At 33.5% G+C, this 17,976-nt stretch overlaps 2 protein-coding genes across 13 annotated transcripts in view; one reads left to right on the forward strand and one right to left on the reverse strand.

Moving 5' to 3' along the window:
• Positions 1 to 2,260: 2,260 nt before the first annotated feature.
• Positions 2,261 to 9,720, reverse strand: cenpk (centromere protein K). Of its 12 annotated transcripts, none has more exons than XM_087236182.1 (11): positions 9,586 to 9,663; positions 9,202 to 9,330; positions 8,317 to 8,373; positions 8,170 to 8,233; positions 7,405 to 7,529; positions 5,855 to 5,901; positions 5,622 to 5,704; positions 5,062 to 5,157; positions 3,055 to 3,180; positions 2,903 to 2,959; positions 2,261 to 2,709 (listed from the first exon to the last, which is right to left on the reverse strand). In XM_087236182.1, the coding sequence occupies exons 7-11, from the start codon at positions 5,664 to 5,666 to the stop codon at positions 2,554 to 2,556; spliced, it is 480 nt and encodes a 159-aa protein (XP_087092308.1). In that variant the 5' UTR covers positions 5,667 to 5,704; positions 5,855 to 5,901; positions 7,405 to 7,529; positions 8,170 to 8,233; positions 8,317 to 8,373; positions 9,202 to 9,330; positions 9,586 to 9,663; the 3' UTR covers positions 2,261 to 2,553.
• LOC147846886 (uncharacterized) overlaps positions 9,691 to 17,976 on the forward strand; it is a 207,954-nt gene continuing 199,668 nt past the window's right edge. Inside the window, exons 1-4 of the mRNA XM_087237323.1 lie at positions 9,691 to 10,141; positions 13,048 to 13,090; positions 13,185 to 13,223; positions 16,325 to 16,357. Of these exons, the coding sequence (XP_087093449.1) occupies positions 10,006 to 10,141; positions 13,048 to 13,090; positions 13,185 to 13,223; positions 16,325 to 16,357 (251 nt within the window). The 5' untranslated portion in view covers positions 9,691 to 10,005. The remainder of the gene's footprint in view (positions 10,142 to 13,047; positions 13,091 to 13,184; positions 13,224 to 16,324; positions 16,358 to 17,976) is intronic.

Below are 17,976 nucleotides of genomic sequence, written 5' to 3' on the forward strand. Positions count from 1 at the left end.
CAAATATGAATAAATACTGTTAATTATTTATCAGTGTTGGGAACATTACCAAGTCAGCTCCCATTGCATTAACTACTGTTAAGAAGCACAATTGTGTATTTTAATGAGGCATTTAACCGATTAATGGTGTACAAAATTGTTCTTTATTGTCTACTTATTGTTAGTAAATGCAAGAATGGAGATTATTTTAAATTAACATTGTAAAGTCCTACTCCTTTTTGTTTTTGGATTGCTATTTTCCATTGCATTCCTATTTTTCGAATAATTAATACATACCCTTTACTTGTCCAAAACCTGTACTAAGTTTCTTTCTTGTTCAACACAAAAGACATTTTGAAAAATGCTGAAAACCAGTAGCCATTAACTTCTACAGTAATTAACTTTTGTACAGTTAATGTCAATGGATATTTTGTTTCCTAAATAACTTCAACATAAAATGAAGTTTTTTCACTGAGAAAAAAAAAGGGTGTGGGTGTCGCCAACTGTATTATTTGCTATGTTGGCCTTCCTTTAAAAATGGTATTAGGGGCACTGTTGTATTGTGTGTCATTTTTGTTTGCTTGCAGGGTTGTGAAATTGTGGCAATAAAGCCTGTTATGTGCATGCTCAAAAAAGTGGGCTTGCCATGAATGTCTAATTATTCATTTATCTATAATTAACAGTGTGGTGACGACTAGCGACTCTTCAATCCAAACCCACTGCATTTTAAAGTTTAGTTTTCATGTAGGCTAAATGTTCCCACCGTCCCACCAATATAAGACTGAAAAAATATGAATTCGTTCGAACTAATATGAAGGCTGTCAGGAAATAGCTGACTGAATCTTCAGATTTATCGTTATGTTTTAAGGTATGTCCCAATTCGTCTACAGCCTACTGCCCAGTGTAATGGGGTAACGTTGTTGCATATAAAATTAGGAACAGCAGTGTAGCCTAGTTTTAATTAGTTTTAATAAATCCCACTGCTAATAGAGCGACAGAAAAACAAAAGTAAAAGTGGACAATCCGCGCCCTCTGTTGAGGCGAGACGACATTACACAGAATATATCTTCCCCGAGTTGGTAGTTGGCACACTTTTTACCTTACTACACGAAACATGTGTAAGCGTACATTAACTTTTAGTTTATTCGATTTAAACTTTTCAAGGAAAACAGGCCTATATAAAGTACAGTGACGAAGCATCATATGGTGACTGTTTTTGTGCAGTTGTGTCATTAAATTACATAAAGAAAATAACATGCTGAGCTAATAAAAACATGCATCACTTAAAACACAGTAATTTCGCCTTTTACTTACATTTTTTTTAAAATCATGGTCACAAATACGCATTTTCTTGTTCCTGTAACTTCATTAACGTAGCTACCCAGCACTCATTTTCCCCCTTAATGCTGTTTATCATTTGTAGTAATATAATTTACCCGTATAATTAATTGTAGAGAAATTTGACTTCTTGTTACACGGGGATGACTGTAGGGGGCAAAAAAAAAAAAAATGATTAAAGGGATAGTTCACCCCAAAATAAAAACTGACGTCATTTACTCACCCTGCACTTGTTCCAAAGTTTTTTGGGTTTCTTTCTTATGTTGAACAAAGCATATTTTGCATAATTTTTGAAAGCTTCGGATATCAATGGCTACTTTTTTAACATTCTTCAGCAGAAGAAATTCTTACATGTCATTATGTATTCTGAATTATTATTTATTGCTAGAGGTATTTATATTAAATATTAAGTGTTTAATTAATTGATTATAAATGTATTTATTTATAAACTTCATATACACTACAGGTCAAATGTTTGCAGTTTTTTTCAAGAAATTTATTGTTCATTAAAGCGACATTTATTAAATGTAAAAAAAAAGTGTTGTTTAATATTTATTAAAATTTTAAACTGCTTTTTTATTTTGTGTAGTTTCAAATAAAATTTAAACCAGTCATTGATTTTATTACTATTAACATTAATAATAATACCATTATTAATAATAACTAATATTAGAGTGATTTCTGAAGGATCGTGTAATTCTGAAGAATGGAGTAATGACGCTGAAAATTCATATTTAAAATGACAGGAATAAATTATTTATTTAAATTATAAACTACTTTTGAACAGTTATTTTATAGTACAATAACATTTCACAATATTACAATTTGTTCTGTATTTTTGATTAAATAAATGCAGCCTTGGTCAGCAGAATAAGCTTATTTTAAACCATGGAAACCTCTTTCCTAGATTGACAAATCAGCATCAGAGAGAACAGTCACACAGTTTATGTCCAAAATGAATTTAATTAAATCATTTTTTAATTCATATGTTCATTTTTGACAAAATGTATATACAAAGTTAAACAAAAAGCAACACAATTAAAAAGACAGACACGCATATTAAGTGGTAGACCTGATATGTAACCATTATTGAATAGCAATAAAAAATCCATAATGGCCAAGCTTTAAAAAAAAATTAAAAATAATAAAAGAAATAGACAATGAGAGTTACTAACAAACATGCGTAAAACAAAATTACACATATTCAAATTAGATTTAGACAAGTGCTCTTTAGATTCAAAAAAAGTTTTCCAGACGGATTTTATTGCAGTCTTCTGGATGTCGCATAGCAATTCCATTGCGAAGAAGCATCTCTGTGTAAGGTGGCCAAAAAGTGTCATCAATAGTCACATAAGGGTCATGAGGAGTCTCTAATGTTTTATTGGTCAACCTCTGCAATAAATAAATATGTTTTGTTAATTGTGTTAATATTTAGGGATTAGTAAATTAAGCACCTTGGATCAAGAAACAATTTAATTACCAATGTATTATTTCAATAGCGCATTTTATCCCTCTTAAGAAGATTACAAACATAAGGTGGAGATATAAAAAGAAAGGGTTTATTGTGATGGGTATCTGAACATACCTCGATAATCTCACTCAGTGAAATCAGGTTAATCTCTGCAGCATCATATGCAGCAGCCTGAAAATCCAAATCCAATAGTCATATAAAGCAGAGAGTTAAAGTAAAAAAAAAAAAAAATCAAATCCAATATTGTCTGACCTGATGGCACTTACTCTTTTTTTCTTACTGCCGTTTTCTTGAGGATCAGGAAGTGGGAAGTGCTCAGCTAACATGTCGCTCAGCATTTCCATGAGGCTGCTATGATATTCCTTTAACTTATGGATTTTCCTCTTCATTTCCTGCGAAACACTGCAAGTAAATTAGGAATCATTTGCTTATTGATGTTATTTGTAAAAAATATCTTTATGTAAAAAAATAAATAAATAAATACACAACACACCATGCATATACTCACCTGCCACTTTATTAGGTACACCTGTCTAGCTGCTTGTTAACTCAAATTTTTAATCAGCCAATCATGACAGTAACTCAATGCATTTAGGCATGTAGACATGGTCAAGACGATCTGCTGCAGTTCAAACCGAGAATCAGAATGGGGAAGAAAGATGATTAAGTGACTTTGAATGGTTGTTGGTGCCAGATGGGCTGGTCTGAGTATTTTAGAAACTGCTGATCCACTGGGATTTTTATGCACAACCGTCTCTAGGGTTTTCAATGAATAGTCTGAAAAAAAGATAATGGTCAGTGAGCAGCAGTTCTGTGGGCGCAACTGACATGTTGATGCCAGAGGTCAGAGGAGAATGGCCAGACTGGTTGGAGCTGATAGAAAGGCAACAGTAAGTCAAATAACCACTCACAACCAAGGTATGCAGAAGAGCATCTCTGAACGCAAAACATTGAGGGTAAAATGGGCTACAACATCAGAAGATCACACTGTGTGCCACTCCTGTCAGCTAAGAACAGGAAACTGAAGCTACTATTTGCACAGGCTCATCAAATTTGGACAATAGAAGATTGGAAAAACGTTGCCTGGTCTGATGAGTCTTCATTTTTTGCCGCAACATTCGGAGGGTAGGGTCAGAATTTGGCATAAACAACATGAAAGCATAGATCCATCCTGCCCTGTATCAATGGTTCAGGCTGGTGGTGATGGTGTAATGGTGTGGGGGATATTTTCTCGGTACACTTTGGGACCATTAGTACAAATTAATAATACCATTGTGTCAACGCTACAGCCTACCCGAGTATTGTTGCTAACCATGTCCATCCCTTTGTGACCACAGTGAACCCATCTTCTAATGGCTACTTCCAGCAGTATAACGCACAATGTCCTAAATCAGTAATCATCACAGACTGGTTTCTTAAACATGACAATTAGCTCACTGTACTTAAATGGCCTTCACAGTCACCAGATCTCAATCCAATAGAGCACCTTTGGGATGTGTTGGAACTGGAGGTTCACATCATGGATGTGCAGCTGACAAATCTCAGCAACTGCATGATGCTATCGTGCCAATATGGACCACAATTTCTGATTTCCAGTACCTTGTTGAATCTATGCCATGAAGGATTAAGGCAGTTCTTAAGGCAAAATGGTGTTCAACCGGTAGTAGTAAGGTGTACCTAATAAAGTGACCTAGTAAAGTGAGTGTACATTCTTACATACAAGACACAGTTTGGGCTTTATTTGAACTCTCTCAAGGGTTTGATGTCAAACACTAATCAGCAAATAAAGCTTATTAAAGGAACAATTTCACTAAAACTGAACATTCTGTCCTCAATTACTCACCTTTGTTACAAATCTGTTGGGAGTTTCATTTTTTTTCTGTTAAACACATTTTGGTAACACAAATTGGTAACTATTGACTTCCACAGTATTTGTTTTTTCTATCATGAAGACCGAAAGGTCACCAGTTTCTAAAATAGCCTCTTTTGTGTTTAATGGAAAAACTTGAGTTTTGAAAAACTCAAAAAAGGTTTAGAACAACTAGAGGTTGATTAAGTTTTCGATTTAGGGTGAACTAGCACTTGTACTAACTGTTTTTGTTTTCAGCCAAAATAAATTAATGCATCACAAAGAAAACCTTTGAGGTTTTGAATGGCATATAAATTTTAAAGAGTAAAAATAATTTATTAATTCTAAAGTAGTCACATTTTTAAACAAATATTGTTTAAACAATAGGGTTTTAACATCAGCATTAGAAAAGAAAACTAAGCACCTGTGATCTGATTTCAGTTTTTCTTGTTGTAGTCTGGCAATTTTCTCTGTCACTGCATTCAATGCTTCTTGCTTCTCTGATTGCCATGTCTGCTCCCTGACAAAAAAACAAAAAACAATTTTCACAGTGTACAGATGTCTAAAACAGCATTACAGAAAAAGAAATACATGTACTATTTTGCAACACAGTATTAAGCATCTTTAAGAAACAAATGCACACTTCTCTTACGTATATTCTTATTTAAAATATGAGTTAATTATAACAATGTTAAATCAAACTAAAATCCTAAAAATATTACTTGAAATAAAAGACAACACAAAATAAGTACTAAAATATCAAAACCAAAGAAGCCAGCAGTAAAAAAAGAAAAAAAAAAGTTTTTTCTGACCTCATACAGTTATGAAAAAATATTTTTTATTAAAATATGAAAAAATAATTATACTAAATTAAACTATTCTGGATTTTAAATTACTAAAAACATATTGGTGACAAATGAATAAAATTTGGTGATTTGAAAACTCATAATGACACCAAAAGATAAATATTAAATAATAAATCACCTTTTTAAAATCTTTTTCTGGGCATCCAGCTTTGCTTGAGAGCATGACAGGACCATTTTAAGTTGACTGTGGAGTCTTTGCAGCTACAAGGAAAGATGTGTAAAAAATTGTAAATACTATAATGTTTTATTACATTTCTATTACAGTGTGTGTGTGTGTGTGTGTGTGTGTGTGTGTGTGTGTGTGTGTGTGTGTGTGTGTGTGTGTGTGTGTGTGTTTTAGTGATGACATACCTCCTTTTTTCCAACAGCTAATAAGACTTCAGTATTTGTTGTCAGCACTAGAAAGAAAGAATTAATAATAAAAAGTCTTTGATAGAGCGTGTTATTCATAGTTACACCAGATGTGGCTTAAGGGCTGCACAATATATCGTTTCAGCATCGATGTCGCAATGTTCTCATCCACAATAGTCACATCCCTGAATAGACATGTACATGTATTTGTCTGACCATGTACTCAGACAACAAACACAGTCAGTCCTGATGCCCTTTTATTCGTACATTAATTAGTTAGTTAGCTAGATTTGATGATTAAGGATTTGACACAATGCAGGATAGTTTTGTTCTTCAAAGCGCATCCAGGAGTTGTTGTCATAAAAACATGTTTGGTAGCTCAAACCTGCTCAGGAGCAGGCTTATTTCATAAAGCATTAGATTGTGTAATTTCAAGCGAAGATGATACTGAAAATATAAAAGTATTCAGAGCACTACATTAAAGAGAGGAAAATAAAAATATTGAACATTTATTCAAAAATTAAAACCATTTAAAACTTATGTAATCCACACTCTGAAATAAAGGTATTAAAAATGACGCAGGGACTGTACCTTATTGAGGGGTTCAAAAAGAACATTTTTGTGCTTTTTAGTTACTAGTATGTACACTTTCATTAGGTAATTAATTTATACCTTTAAGCAACCAATATGATACCATCCAGTCTAGTATATTTTCTGACAGAGTACTGTAATAGACAAGAAAGATTAATTATAAAATTTGCGGGAATTATGCACACACAATCTTGAGTGCTAATATGTGGGAGAAGTAATGCAGTGCAGGAGTTGCAGACCACTTCTGAAGTATTAATAAGCTTTAAACAGCCAGTTATGCCTTTGACCACAAATTTAAATGGAATATGATCCCAAAGAAAATCCACTTCAAAGGTAAAACTAAATAATTTGCTAAATATAGTTACAGGCCCACACGGATTCTGTCTGGCCCTAGTAAAACATGCAAGTGTAAAGTCTGTACAAAAGACTACAGCAAAGTTGGAAAGTTCTTGTGTATCATATTTAACAAACCGTTTCATCCACTAAGAATTGTCATTGTGCTTACATTGATACATAGTTAAATAATATTTAGATTATGTCATTACACTGCTGTCCTGACAGCCGGTTACAGCATTGCTGATCATGATTTCAAGGATCAATAGATATATCCTTTGCGACAAAATGAGCACACATAGTAATCTCAGCTCAATTCATCCAGATATTTTAATCTGATTTGTAAACTTGTTTGATGAGCCAAAATAACCAACCAGATTAAATATCAACATCAAAAGATCTAGACTATGCCAAATCGTTTTAGATCTTTTAAAAGAGGAACAAAAAGCAGACCCCTGATGTTAAAGTCACCGGAGCTAAAAAGACCACAGCAGTGCAACAACCATTCACATTATTTTCATCTTTGGGTCTAAAAATGTAAAATGCTTAAAATTATTTTATTTTTTTATTAAAGTACATCCTCCTTCACGTTGCAGTCAAATAAATAAGTTGCCGTGCCAACTTGCTATTGCAAACAGAAGCTTGCAACTCTTGCTCTGCCTCAAAGCTCTTCTCATTGGTCTACTTCTTTAAAACACTGATGAGCAGAGCAGTGTGTAAAACTTGAAAAACTTTTATTTTGATGAAAAATCTAAAAAAAAAAAAACAACAAAAAAAAAACAAGCGATCATTATTTGCAAGACACTGTAAAAGACACATGTATAAGGTCACGCATGTCCGTCAAGTATATGTTTACATAAGAAAAACAATGGACTGACCCATCTCATCTGCCAATCTGTAGTTATTTTATATACACACACACACGTACAAGAGCCGAGGTTGAAAAAGTTAAATACCACTGCACCCGCTGATGCATCAACAGGAGGATAGAACTCGAGGGCTAGCATTTTCATTTTAAGAAATTTCAGGTTTGAATCTTAAACCTAATGCATAATTAAAGTGTTTCTGTTGTTTAGGGAGTGTTGAGCTTAACATTTGAAATTATAAAAGTTCTATTTTTCATTACTCTATTACTTTGTACTTTTGCATCACAAGACACTTTTCAGTTCTGGGATTGATTGGGACAAAAACCTTTACCTGTTCAAAATAAATAGAAAAAAAGCAAACACTGGGTGCATTGTTGGCTTATTCATGTTCTAACAAAACCATATTGAACACTGACCTCAAAAACGAGGTAGGTACCAAACTGTAATTTCTGTGTATTATTACATCCCTATTATTTACATGACATAATTCTGAAATGACACATATAACAACAGATATTTACTCACATTTTGGTTCAATTTCCTGCCACTGCTCTAACTCAGATGTGATTGCAATCAGGCGGTTCACTGCCTGCACAAAAAAAAAAAAGAAAATACAAGATACACAGACCCATTCAAACTATTTATTTAAAAGTACTAAAAAGAAGGACAAACCTCATTTGACTGATCATCATAAGCCTCCGTGTCTGCCATTATTATCTCATTTTGAAGCTGAAAGATATTAATAAAGGTTTATATTAATTTGTCAGTTGCATCCAAAGGGATGAATAATAACAAGAAAACACATTGTCAATATATTCTCCAAATATACATTTCTGGGTAGCACACAGTGAGAAGCGTCCTCCATTTCAAAATTTAAAATAAATAATAAATAGACCTACTGTTTATCAATGTTAGTCTGATTTGTAGTTATAATGCAGCTAATTATATTTGAACTAGCGAAACAGCAACATTGTGTAATCAGGTGAAAAAAAAAAAAGAATGTTGCTGCTGCTGGAACATTTAAATGAGTATCAGAGATAGGACCATATGGACGTAGAAAAATTAAGACTTTAGGACACAACACTTTAGTAAGCTTATGGCTTTCTGTGGCCTAAAACTTTGTTTTGCTTTGTGTAAGACTCTTTAGACTTTTTGCTGCTAAATTTTTTTTTTTATATGCAGATGACATTTGTTTTTCTTTCTTTAGGCAGAAATTGTCATTTTTTCAGAACCTTTTTTTTTTTACATTTTGCACAATTCTACTTTTTTAACCTTAGAGTGCAAGACTTCTATTCTAGTTTAACAGCCCTAAACTGTGAAACAGTGTAATGTATTTTTAATACCTGACGAAATCCTGAATCAAAAAGCAAAATAACAGTGTCAGAACTGCTCACTATGCAACTTTTGTCATTAACGTTAACGTTCCGTGTAAACATTCAAACCACCTAGGTGTGAGTGCCTTTAATCCAAAAATGGTTTATTTTCATACCAAAAAAAACTGATATACTTCAACTTAAAGGACATCTTATCTAAGAACATTAAAATGTGTCAAATTACCTTCTGTAGCAGCCCGAACTGCTCCTCACACTCCTCCAACAACACAGCTTTTGCAGCACTCATACAGCCTGTGTCCTCTGAAGTCTGAACCTCCTTCTCCATCTCTATTTGCTTAGGTAGACCTGGGGTCTACAAATGTTATTGATATAAAACAAAAGAACACTAAATGAAAATAACAATAACAAACAAATAGGCGAGTAAACGAGCGAATCTACTCCAGACAACGGCGTAAACTCGTTAGCCGTGCAGCTAACTAACCAGCGATTTCAAATGATCATAAGCGAAGCAATCCTGTAAAGTGCAAACGCGTTTGTTTCTCACTTGCAAAAGCTACTTGTGCTTTCATGTTGTAAACAGCATTTAGCTAGTCGTACTAGTACTCACCATACTTATATTTAAGCTAATGCTTGACCACAGCTTCAGATCAAACAGCGTACATTCAAAACAAAAATACCGCCAGCCAACGCGACGTATTGACGTAATGCTGATGTAATACGCCGTGGACGTTCAATGGCGTTGTGACTAACTGCGCTGCTCATACGTTAGCCACAGTCATTTAGTATTTCGTTTAATTCAGAATTGATGTGTTCACAAATGGAATACGACTGATTTGAGCATTGACAACGAACGTAAAATGCCACGAGAACGATATACAATCCTCAAGAATGATATATGAATGAACACCAACTTTCTCTCACAAACATAAGAAATTGTGAAATTCGGGTGAGTGCGTAGTCAATATGTTCAATCGTAACTGCTGGTATAAAACCATAGATATTTACATGTTGTATGGTATAAAACAAGATGTGGAAGAGTGCAAGAATCACCAGAATGTTCACCAGAGGGCAGCAGAAGTACAGAACTTGTGCCGAGAGCGAGCCATCCGTGAGAAATGATACTTTCCTCAAAACATTCTGCAGAAGGCCTACATTCTGCTCCGGTTTGGAAATAAAGAAGAATTAAATAATGGAAAATAAGTTTTGCTTTGTTTTTATCTAGCGTGAGTATGCCTTAACATTTAGGCCAAAGTTTGATGGTTGCAGTTGCATTAGAGTGACTTTTGTCCATTTAAACTAACGTAAGAACGCAGCATGTTAGAATGAGAGTTGGAGTGGCCTAAAGCAGTATACATATTTAAACATGTTCTATTTAAATAAGCATCTGTGGATGCTCTGGTGTTAGTGTCTATAGTGTGCTAAAAAAGCAATTGGTCTTTACAAATGAAAATGAGGAGACATTCTTATATATATATATATATATATATATATATATATATATATATATATATATATATATATATATATATGTGTGTGTGTGTGTGTGTGTGTGTGTGTGTGTGTGTGTGTGTCTATATGTATATATATGTGTGTGTCACGTTTTAAGGATCATGTTTACGGTAGGACATGTGCGCTATATTTTGAAAAAAAAGAAAAACGCCTACTGAAAATGTCAAAGAACAATAAAATGTACATGTTTATTGAGTAACAAACACCTGACATTGCAACAGGTTTCACAAGTGATAGTAGATTAGCATGTTCTCTCATTAATTAAATAAAAGTAGGCATTTTGAAAACTGTATGTTCAAATAAAATAAATTTTCCCCTTTTATTTTTATACATCTTGACTTAACAGTCTCAATCAATTGTGCAGATAATTATGTCAACAATGAGCACTTTTAGAATATTGATTACTTCTGTTTACATTATGCTTGTGTTACCAAAGGCAACACCATATTTTTATAACAATCCATACAAAGAACTCCATTATCCAATAGTATCTGGATGCAGCCTTTATGATCCAAGCTGAGACTGCATCACTCAGCTATGCAATGGCAGACACAATGCACTCAAATGGAGCTAGTGATGTCACTGTTACGGCTAGGGTTAGGGGTGGGGTTAGGCGAGCCCATTAAAAAGCATTGGATGCAGCCGAGATTGCACTGCACCAGGTCTGCAGCTAGACCCCTCTCCATTATCAGCACCGTCTTTGTGAATGAAACTTAAGCAAAAAGAGATTGATCAGCTCTTCTCTTTCATCTTAAATGTGCAGTAAGCGATCTGTGAAAATGCTGACTTTAGCAAAATAGCATGTCCTTCCCTGCCATCCAATGCCTCCTGAAGTCATGAACACCACTGAATAGATGATTATAGGTAACCTGAAAGCACTAGATCAGTGGTTCTCAAACTGGGGGTTGCGCCCCCCTGGAGGGACAATAGATGGCGCTAGGGTGGCCACAAAGTAAATCTAGATCAAGGGTACTCAACAGGCCCATCTGCGTTAATTTTATGTCCCGCGTCATTCCAAAAAGTATAATTTACGGAACTCCGGAAGGGACGTAGTGGAGGAGAAAAAAATGGGCTGGGTGAAAAAAAAAAAAAAATGCGTGAAAGAAAAAAATGGGTGGGAGGAAAATATGTATTTCTAAGTTTTTGCGTTCTCTCGCAAAGTTTTGCGTTCCCCTTGCAAAGATGTTTTGTGTTCCCTCGCAAAGATGTTTTGCGTTCTCTCGCAAAACTGTTTCTCCACAAAGTATGTGATGCTCAAATGCGCTTAACAAAATACTGATTAATGATTCCGTTTGTCTTTTTCGTGATGAAGAGTAGGCAAAATCTGATGTGTAGTGGGTGAAAGAAGAATGAGTTCATCAGACACTGGATTCGAACCGAGTTCATGATTGATAGTGTCAAAACATGTTGCCATGCACTTTAAGAACAACGCCACACGCCAACGCGACATGTGCTGATGTCAACTCTCTTTAGTTTTGCTGTCTCTGTCGATCAGACGCACTTGCACTTAGCCTAAATAGACACTACAAAATGTATTTTACATCTTTACATCGGACCATTTCTTTTTTAATTCACTCACAGTGCGATGTTCAGATCCCACTGCAAGACCTGTGTCAGCTCTCCCACTCTATTTTTTTTTTTTTTTTTTTTTTTTAATTCCGGAGGACAAACCTACAAATAACACAGTTTTTCTCCAGTCTACCTCCGATAGGAGCACCTCCAATTCACATTCTGTTCAAAGTTTCTCTTTTTGTTTGCTTTTGCCATTGCTTTTTCGTTTAGTTTTGCCAAAGTGGAATCATTATCATATTATACGGGGAAGGAGGCAGGGAGGGGTTTTGCACTCATGCACGTGTGCTCAATTTCACGTTAATTTGGATGTACAAAGAGAATATGCGTGGGATTCCGCGTACGCAGTGTTTCATACATCTGAATTTTTTACTGCGTACGCACATTTACAGCTTTGTGAGTATGCACAGTTTTAGTATGAATTCAACGCAAGTCTTCGTACATGAGACCCCAGAAGAAGTTAGACACATGGGATATTTTTCACCAGATTTTAAAAATTTTAAATCATCACATTCGGTAAATAATGCTTCTTCATGTTATAACTTGTAAAATGACATATATGCACTGATTGTTAATGTATTGTTCCCAGTATAAATGTTTTTTTGTTTTTTTTTACAGCAGATTAGACCTTTTACTAATACATGTGGAGTTTGGCCACATTTATAAAGCCTAGTAAAGTTTTAGGTTTGCAATATCTCAATATGTGTAGAAAAATAGTACTTTTCTAGTTCTGTGACTAAACTACTACAGGTATTTTTTTATCTAAATTTTAATGGATCTCCCATTTAGGTACAGTAGAAAATATTTAGCAAAAATGTTAACAATAATTCATTTAAATGTACTTTTCTAATTCTAAAGGTTGTTCAGAGAGCAGACTGAGTTATTAAATGAGAGATTTTAACAGTTTTCCATTTATAATTGTACAGTAGTCAAATATTGAAGAACAAATATTTACAAAAATTTACCCAAATGTGTTTTTCTTAATCTGAAGGTTGCAGCAGCACATTCCCAGAGGGCAGATTCAATTACAACAGGTGAGATTTAATTAATCATATATCTTTTTTCTGTGTTTACAGTAAAGTAATATTTACAAAAATTCACATAAAATGCAATTTTCTCATTCTAAAGGTTGCAGCACACTCCCAGAGAAAGACAAACTTACTACAGGTGATATTTTACCAAATTTATCCTGTCATATGCACACAGTAAACACATATTTAAACAACAGTAGATAAATAATTTTGAAAGGTTTTAGTAAATTCGTATTTCAAAGATTATGTGATTACTCTGGTCTTTGTCATGTACACTATTTATTCAATGTGTTTTTGCTTTATTTATTTATTTTTTTTCATTTCTTCATAGAATTACTTTAAGCAGAGTGGGACATTTGGTATTGATAAATAAAATGGAGCTGCAAGTTTCACTACAACCAATCAACAAATTGTCATAAGATACTAAAAGCTGAAACACTACTATCACACAAGTAATGATAAAGGTAAATAAGATTTGGTGTACATGTTGTGTTTATGTCTTTCAGCTTTAATGTTTTAAGATCAGATTTTATAATCTTTCAAGATCTGGAGTGATTTTTTTTTTCCAAGAGCCTGTGTTAGTTGTGTATTTTAGAGTTTTACTGATTTTTTTTAATGTTTTTTCTCTTCTTAAGATTACTTTTATTTTACAATTACTTTGTAAAAAAAAAAAAAAACTTTATAAAAAAATACATTGTAAAAAAAAAAATTATATATATATATATATATATATATATATATATATATATATATATATATATATATATATATATATATATATATATATATTGTAAGTACATTGTGTAATTGTTAAATTGGGACTAAAGACCTTGAATAAAATGTGTAATGTATTTTGTTGTCTGTTCTGTTTCTAAATAAGAAAATCTACTTGATTAAGTTCAGTGAACTTGAAAATGTAAGTTAATGTATTTAAACTAAACTAGGCAAGTTCTGCTAACTTGTTAATGTAGTTAAAACTAAACTTTGCGAGTCCAGTTAGCTTGAATTAGGTAGTTGGGTCAGTTATTTAACTCTAGCAACTAAACATTTTAAGTTGAGAAAACTTAAGTTTTCAATACAACTTAATCAACTTAGTTAAGTAGTTAAGTCTACTTAGTCCATGTAACACGATGACTTAATTTAAGATGAGTAAACAAAATATTTTTATAGTGCAGTCAGCTGGGCACTTCGAACTTCATAGAAAACGAATAACATTTTAAAGACATGGCACAACATTGCACCTCGCCACTGTGCAACACCAGTGGTCTCAAACTCAACTCGAGGACCACAGCTCTGAATAATTTAGCTTCAACCACCTTCAACTCTTACCAGCCTAATAGTCTCTAGTTTTTAACACCTTGATTAGTTGGGTCAGCTGTGTTTAAGTAGGGTTGAAGTACAACTGAGCTGTGGCCCTCCAGGAATCGAGTTTGAGACCCATGCCTTACACTTTGCAATTGTGCAAATATTAGACCAGGGGGTACAAACTCTGTCCTGGAGGGTCAGGGTACAGGAGAGTTTAGTTTCACCACACCTGAACCAACTGATCAGCTCTTCTAGAACTAGATAGAAACTTCTTTTAAGGTGTGTTGAAGCAAGTGAACCAAACTAAAGCGGACACTGGCCTTCCAGGGCCAAGTTGAATCACAGTTGAAATGCCGTTGTTTGACGATCTGTGTCACCTCATCAGAATGTGCTATCAGTAGCTCAATTTGTCATATTTCATCTAAAAAACAAGGTTTGCACATCTTGTCAGCTTCAAATGTCTATCAGAATGAACTACCACATTAAATAAGGATGTAAAAACAGGGGTAGCACATATTGTCAGCTTCAAATATCCAGCAAAATTAACTACAACTCTATTGAACACTGTAGAAAAAGACGTAGCAGTTTCAAATGTTTATCAGAGTACTGCCTTAATTTTTGTATTTTATTAGTTTTATATTTAATTTGTTTATTAGAGTGGTAGTTCATTCCGATTGACATTTAAAGCTGACAAAATGCATTACCCCTGTTTTTACTCCCCTATTTGAGGAGGTAGTTCATTCTGATAGACATTTGAAGGTGAAGATGTGCTAACCCTGTTTTTTTAGATAAAATTTGACAGATTGAGCTATACCGGTAGCACATTCTGATGAGGTAGCACAAGTCGTCAGAACACCAGCTGGCATATAATAGATAATATAAATGTATATTCATAGCTACATCAAAGTGAAAATAAATTCATAAATAAAATAAATTAATAAAATAAATTAATAAGTGAAAACATTGCAAAAATGTGCTTTTTTTAAATAAACAATAGCTTACTCATATTCTTAATACCCCTCTTTTTCAAACCCAGAAAGTAGTTCAGTGTTGAAAAAGACACTTGGACACATGCCCAATAATTCAATAGTCTTAAATCACAACTTGCACTTTTAATATTTTCAGTTGTAAAATGTCCCAAGAAGTAGACTTCCCCATTTATTTAAAAGTAAACAAGAACCCCAAGAACATCTATATGGTATAAAAATGGATCTTGAGTAAAAGAATAATATACATCTCAGTCAAAAAAAAAAAAGTATTATTCTGACTATTTGTTTATGTGTCAGTTTAATCAGGGTTAAGAATCGTTATAACCAAGTATATAAAATTTATATTGGGGAATTTTTTAATCCAAATATTATTTTCTTTTTTGTCTGAAATATATTCAATAGGCCCACACGGAATCTGCACGGACAGAAATCTGCAGATTTCCACAGATTTTCAGCCCATCATTGAGTGGATGTATTTACTTAAATGTGTGTAAATGTATATTTACTCAGTTTTTAAATTAATTTCACTAATATTATTGTAATACAATAATAGTAATATTAAAATGTTCATATGATTTATTTACAATACGGTTGGTAAAGTAGTATTTTCTGCCTTTTAGTAAAGATATTATATGAGAGACTTGCTTTGTTTACCAAATAAGCAGATCTATTTTGATTTGCATTGTGAACATAAATAAAATTTTAAAAGGTTTTTTTTTTTTATTACATAGATAAAAATAAATGAGATATATATATATATATATATATATATATATATATATATATATATATATATATATATATATATATATATATATATATATATATATATATATATATATATATATACTGCTGAATCTGAGGCCTGCTTCATAGAGGAGGTTAATGAAAAATTGAGTATATTTTAACACTGAAATGAGGGATACTGTGTTTTCTGTTTCAGATTAGGTAGATATTTCAAACTCAACAAAGCGGGGTAAGTCAAGCCTGTTCCTACAGTTACAAGTTAATAGTAGTAACTTTGTGAACCTAATGGAGTAGGTTTTCTTCATTAATCCCAAAGTTTCTTTGGGTCTTTTTGTTTTTTAAAGTGCAAGCGATCTTTAAATTTTCCATTCATCTATGCATGCAACAAAAATTACTTTCTTACCAAGAATTTCTTTAATATTTTATTCATTCATTTTCTTGTCGGCTTAGTCCCTTTATTAATCCGGGGTCGCCACAGCGGAATGAACCGCCAACTTATCCAGCAAGTTTTTACGCAGCGGATGCCCTTCCAGCCGCAACCCATCTCTGGGAAACATCCACACACACACACACACACACACACACACACACACACACACACACACACACTTATACACTACGGACAATTTAGCCTACCCAATTCACCTGTACCGCATGTCTTTGGACTGTGGGGGAAACCGGAGCACCCAAAGGAAGCCCACGCAAAGGCAGGGAGAACATGCAAACTCCACACAGAAACGGCAACTGAGCCGAGGTTCAAACCAGCGACCTTCTTGCTGTGAGGCGACAGCACTACCTGTGCCACTGCCTCGCCTCTTTAATATTTTAAGTACAATTAAAAAAGATTCTTACATAAAGAAAGAATTTCTTTATAAGAAAATGATGTCAGATATGTACTGTAGTTTGGATTATTTTTATTGGTAATATAAATAATGTTAATGCAAATGGCAAACAACATTATTTGGTGTTAACTGTTGTTTAGTAACAGTGATAAGAACCAAACTTGAATTGACTGATTGAGATTGCAGGCATCTCTTTGACGGGTGCTGTTGCCACAGTGAAAAATTCTGGAGCTCCACTTGCTTGTCATGGTGCATACATTTAACTTAGTCAACTCACGGACAACTTAATTTAGCTGATCTCAAACAGAGTACTTAGAGTTCCCCATTTCAGAAAAAAGTCAACTCAGGATTTAAGTCAGAGTTGGATGAACCTCCTTATTGAAATGGCCCCAGATCTAACCCAGATCCAAAGTTTGTCAACTCTGAATCTACTCTACAATTAAAAGTTTGTTCAGCTAGTTTCACAGAACAAGCCAGAGATTCAAAAGTGCTAAAAAGGGGCAAATACGGTCACCATGACAAGTGTTTGTCACTTTAAGACAACAACTTTGAACACACTGCAAAACATAACTCTTTCATGTAATATATTAATTGTATATTTATTGATATATATTGATATTACAATTTATTGATATATGATATACTTGATTGTAATGAATATAACTTTCAACGTGCACAGAGAATAAAGGTGAGCTGCCAGTATTCTGTAAAATTGCCAACATTCTTGTATTGGATAAAAATGATTATTTTTTGGTTAAAAAAATTGTTACAGTGCTCTTAAATGTGCATTGTGATGCTTTCAGACTCTTGGAAATTAGTTTAATGCTGTTGTGAAAGCTGATGATCATAAACCGTAAAATTTATAACATTCAAAATGCATATGGAATATGCATAAATGTGAATACATATGTTTTTTTATGCCTTTCCTCTATTTTAGGAAGTGTTAATTATTTTTTTAAAACAAAATATTTCTGTATGACTACAAGGGTTAACAATTTACATGTTA

The sequence above is a fragment of the Danio rerio genome, chromosome 1 (genome assembly GCF_052040795.2).
Source record: "Danio rerio strain M-AB ecotype USA chromosome 1, GRCz13ab, whole genome shotgun sequence".
Classification (NCBI taxonomy): Eukaryota; Metazoa; Chordata; class Actinopteri; order Cypriniformes; family Danionidae; genus Danio; species Danio rerio.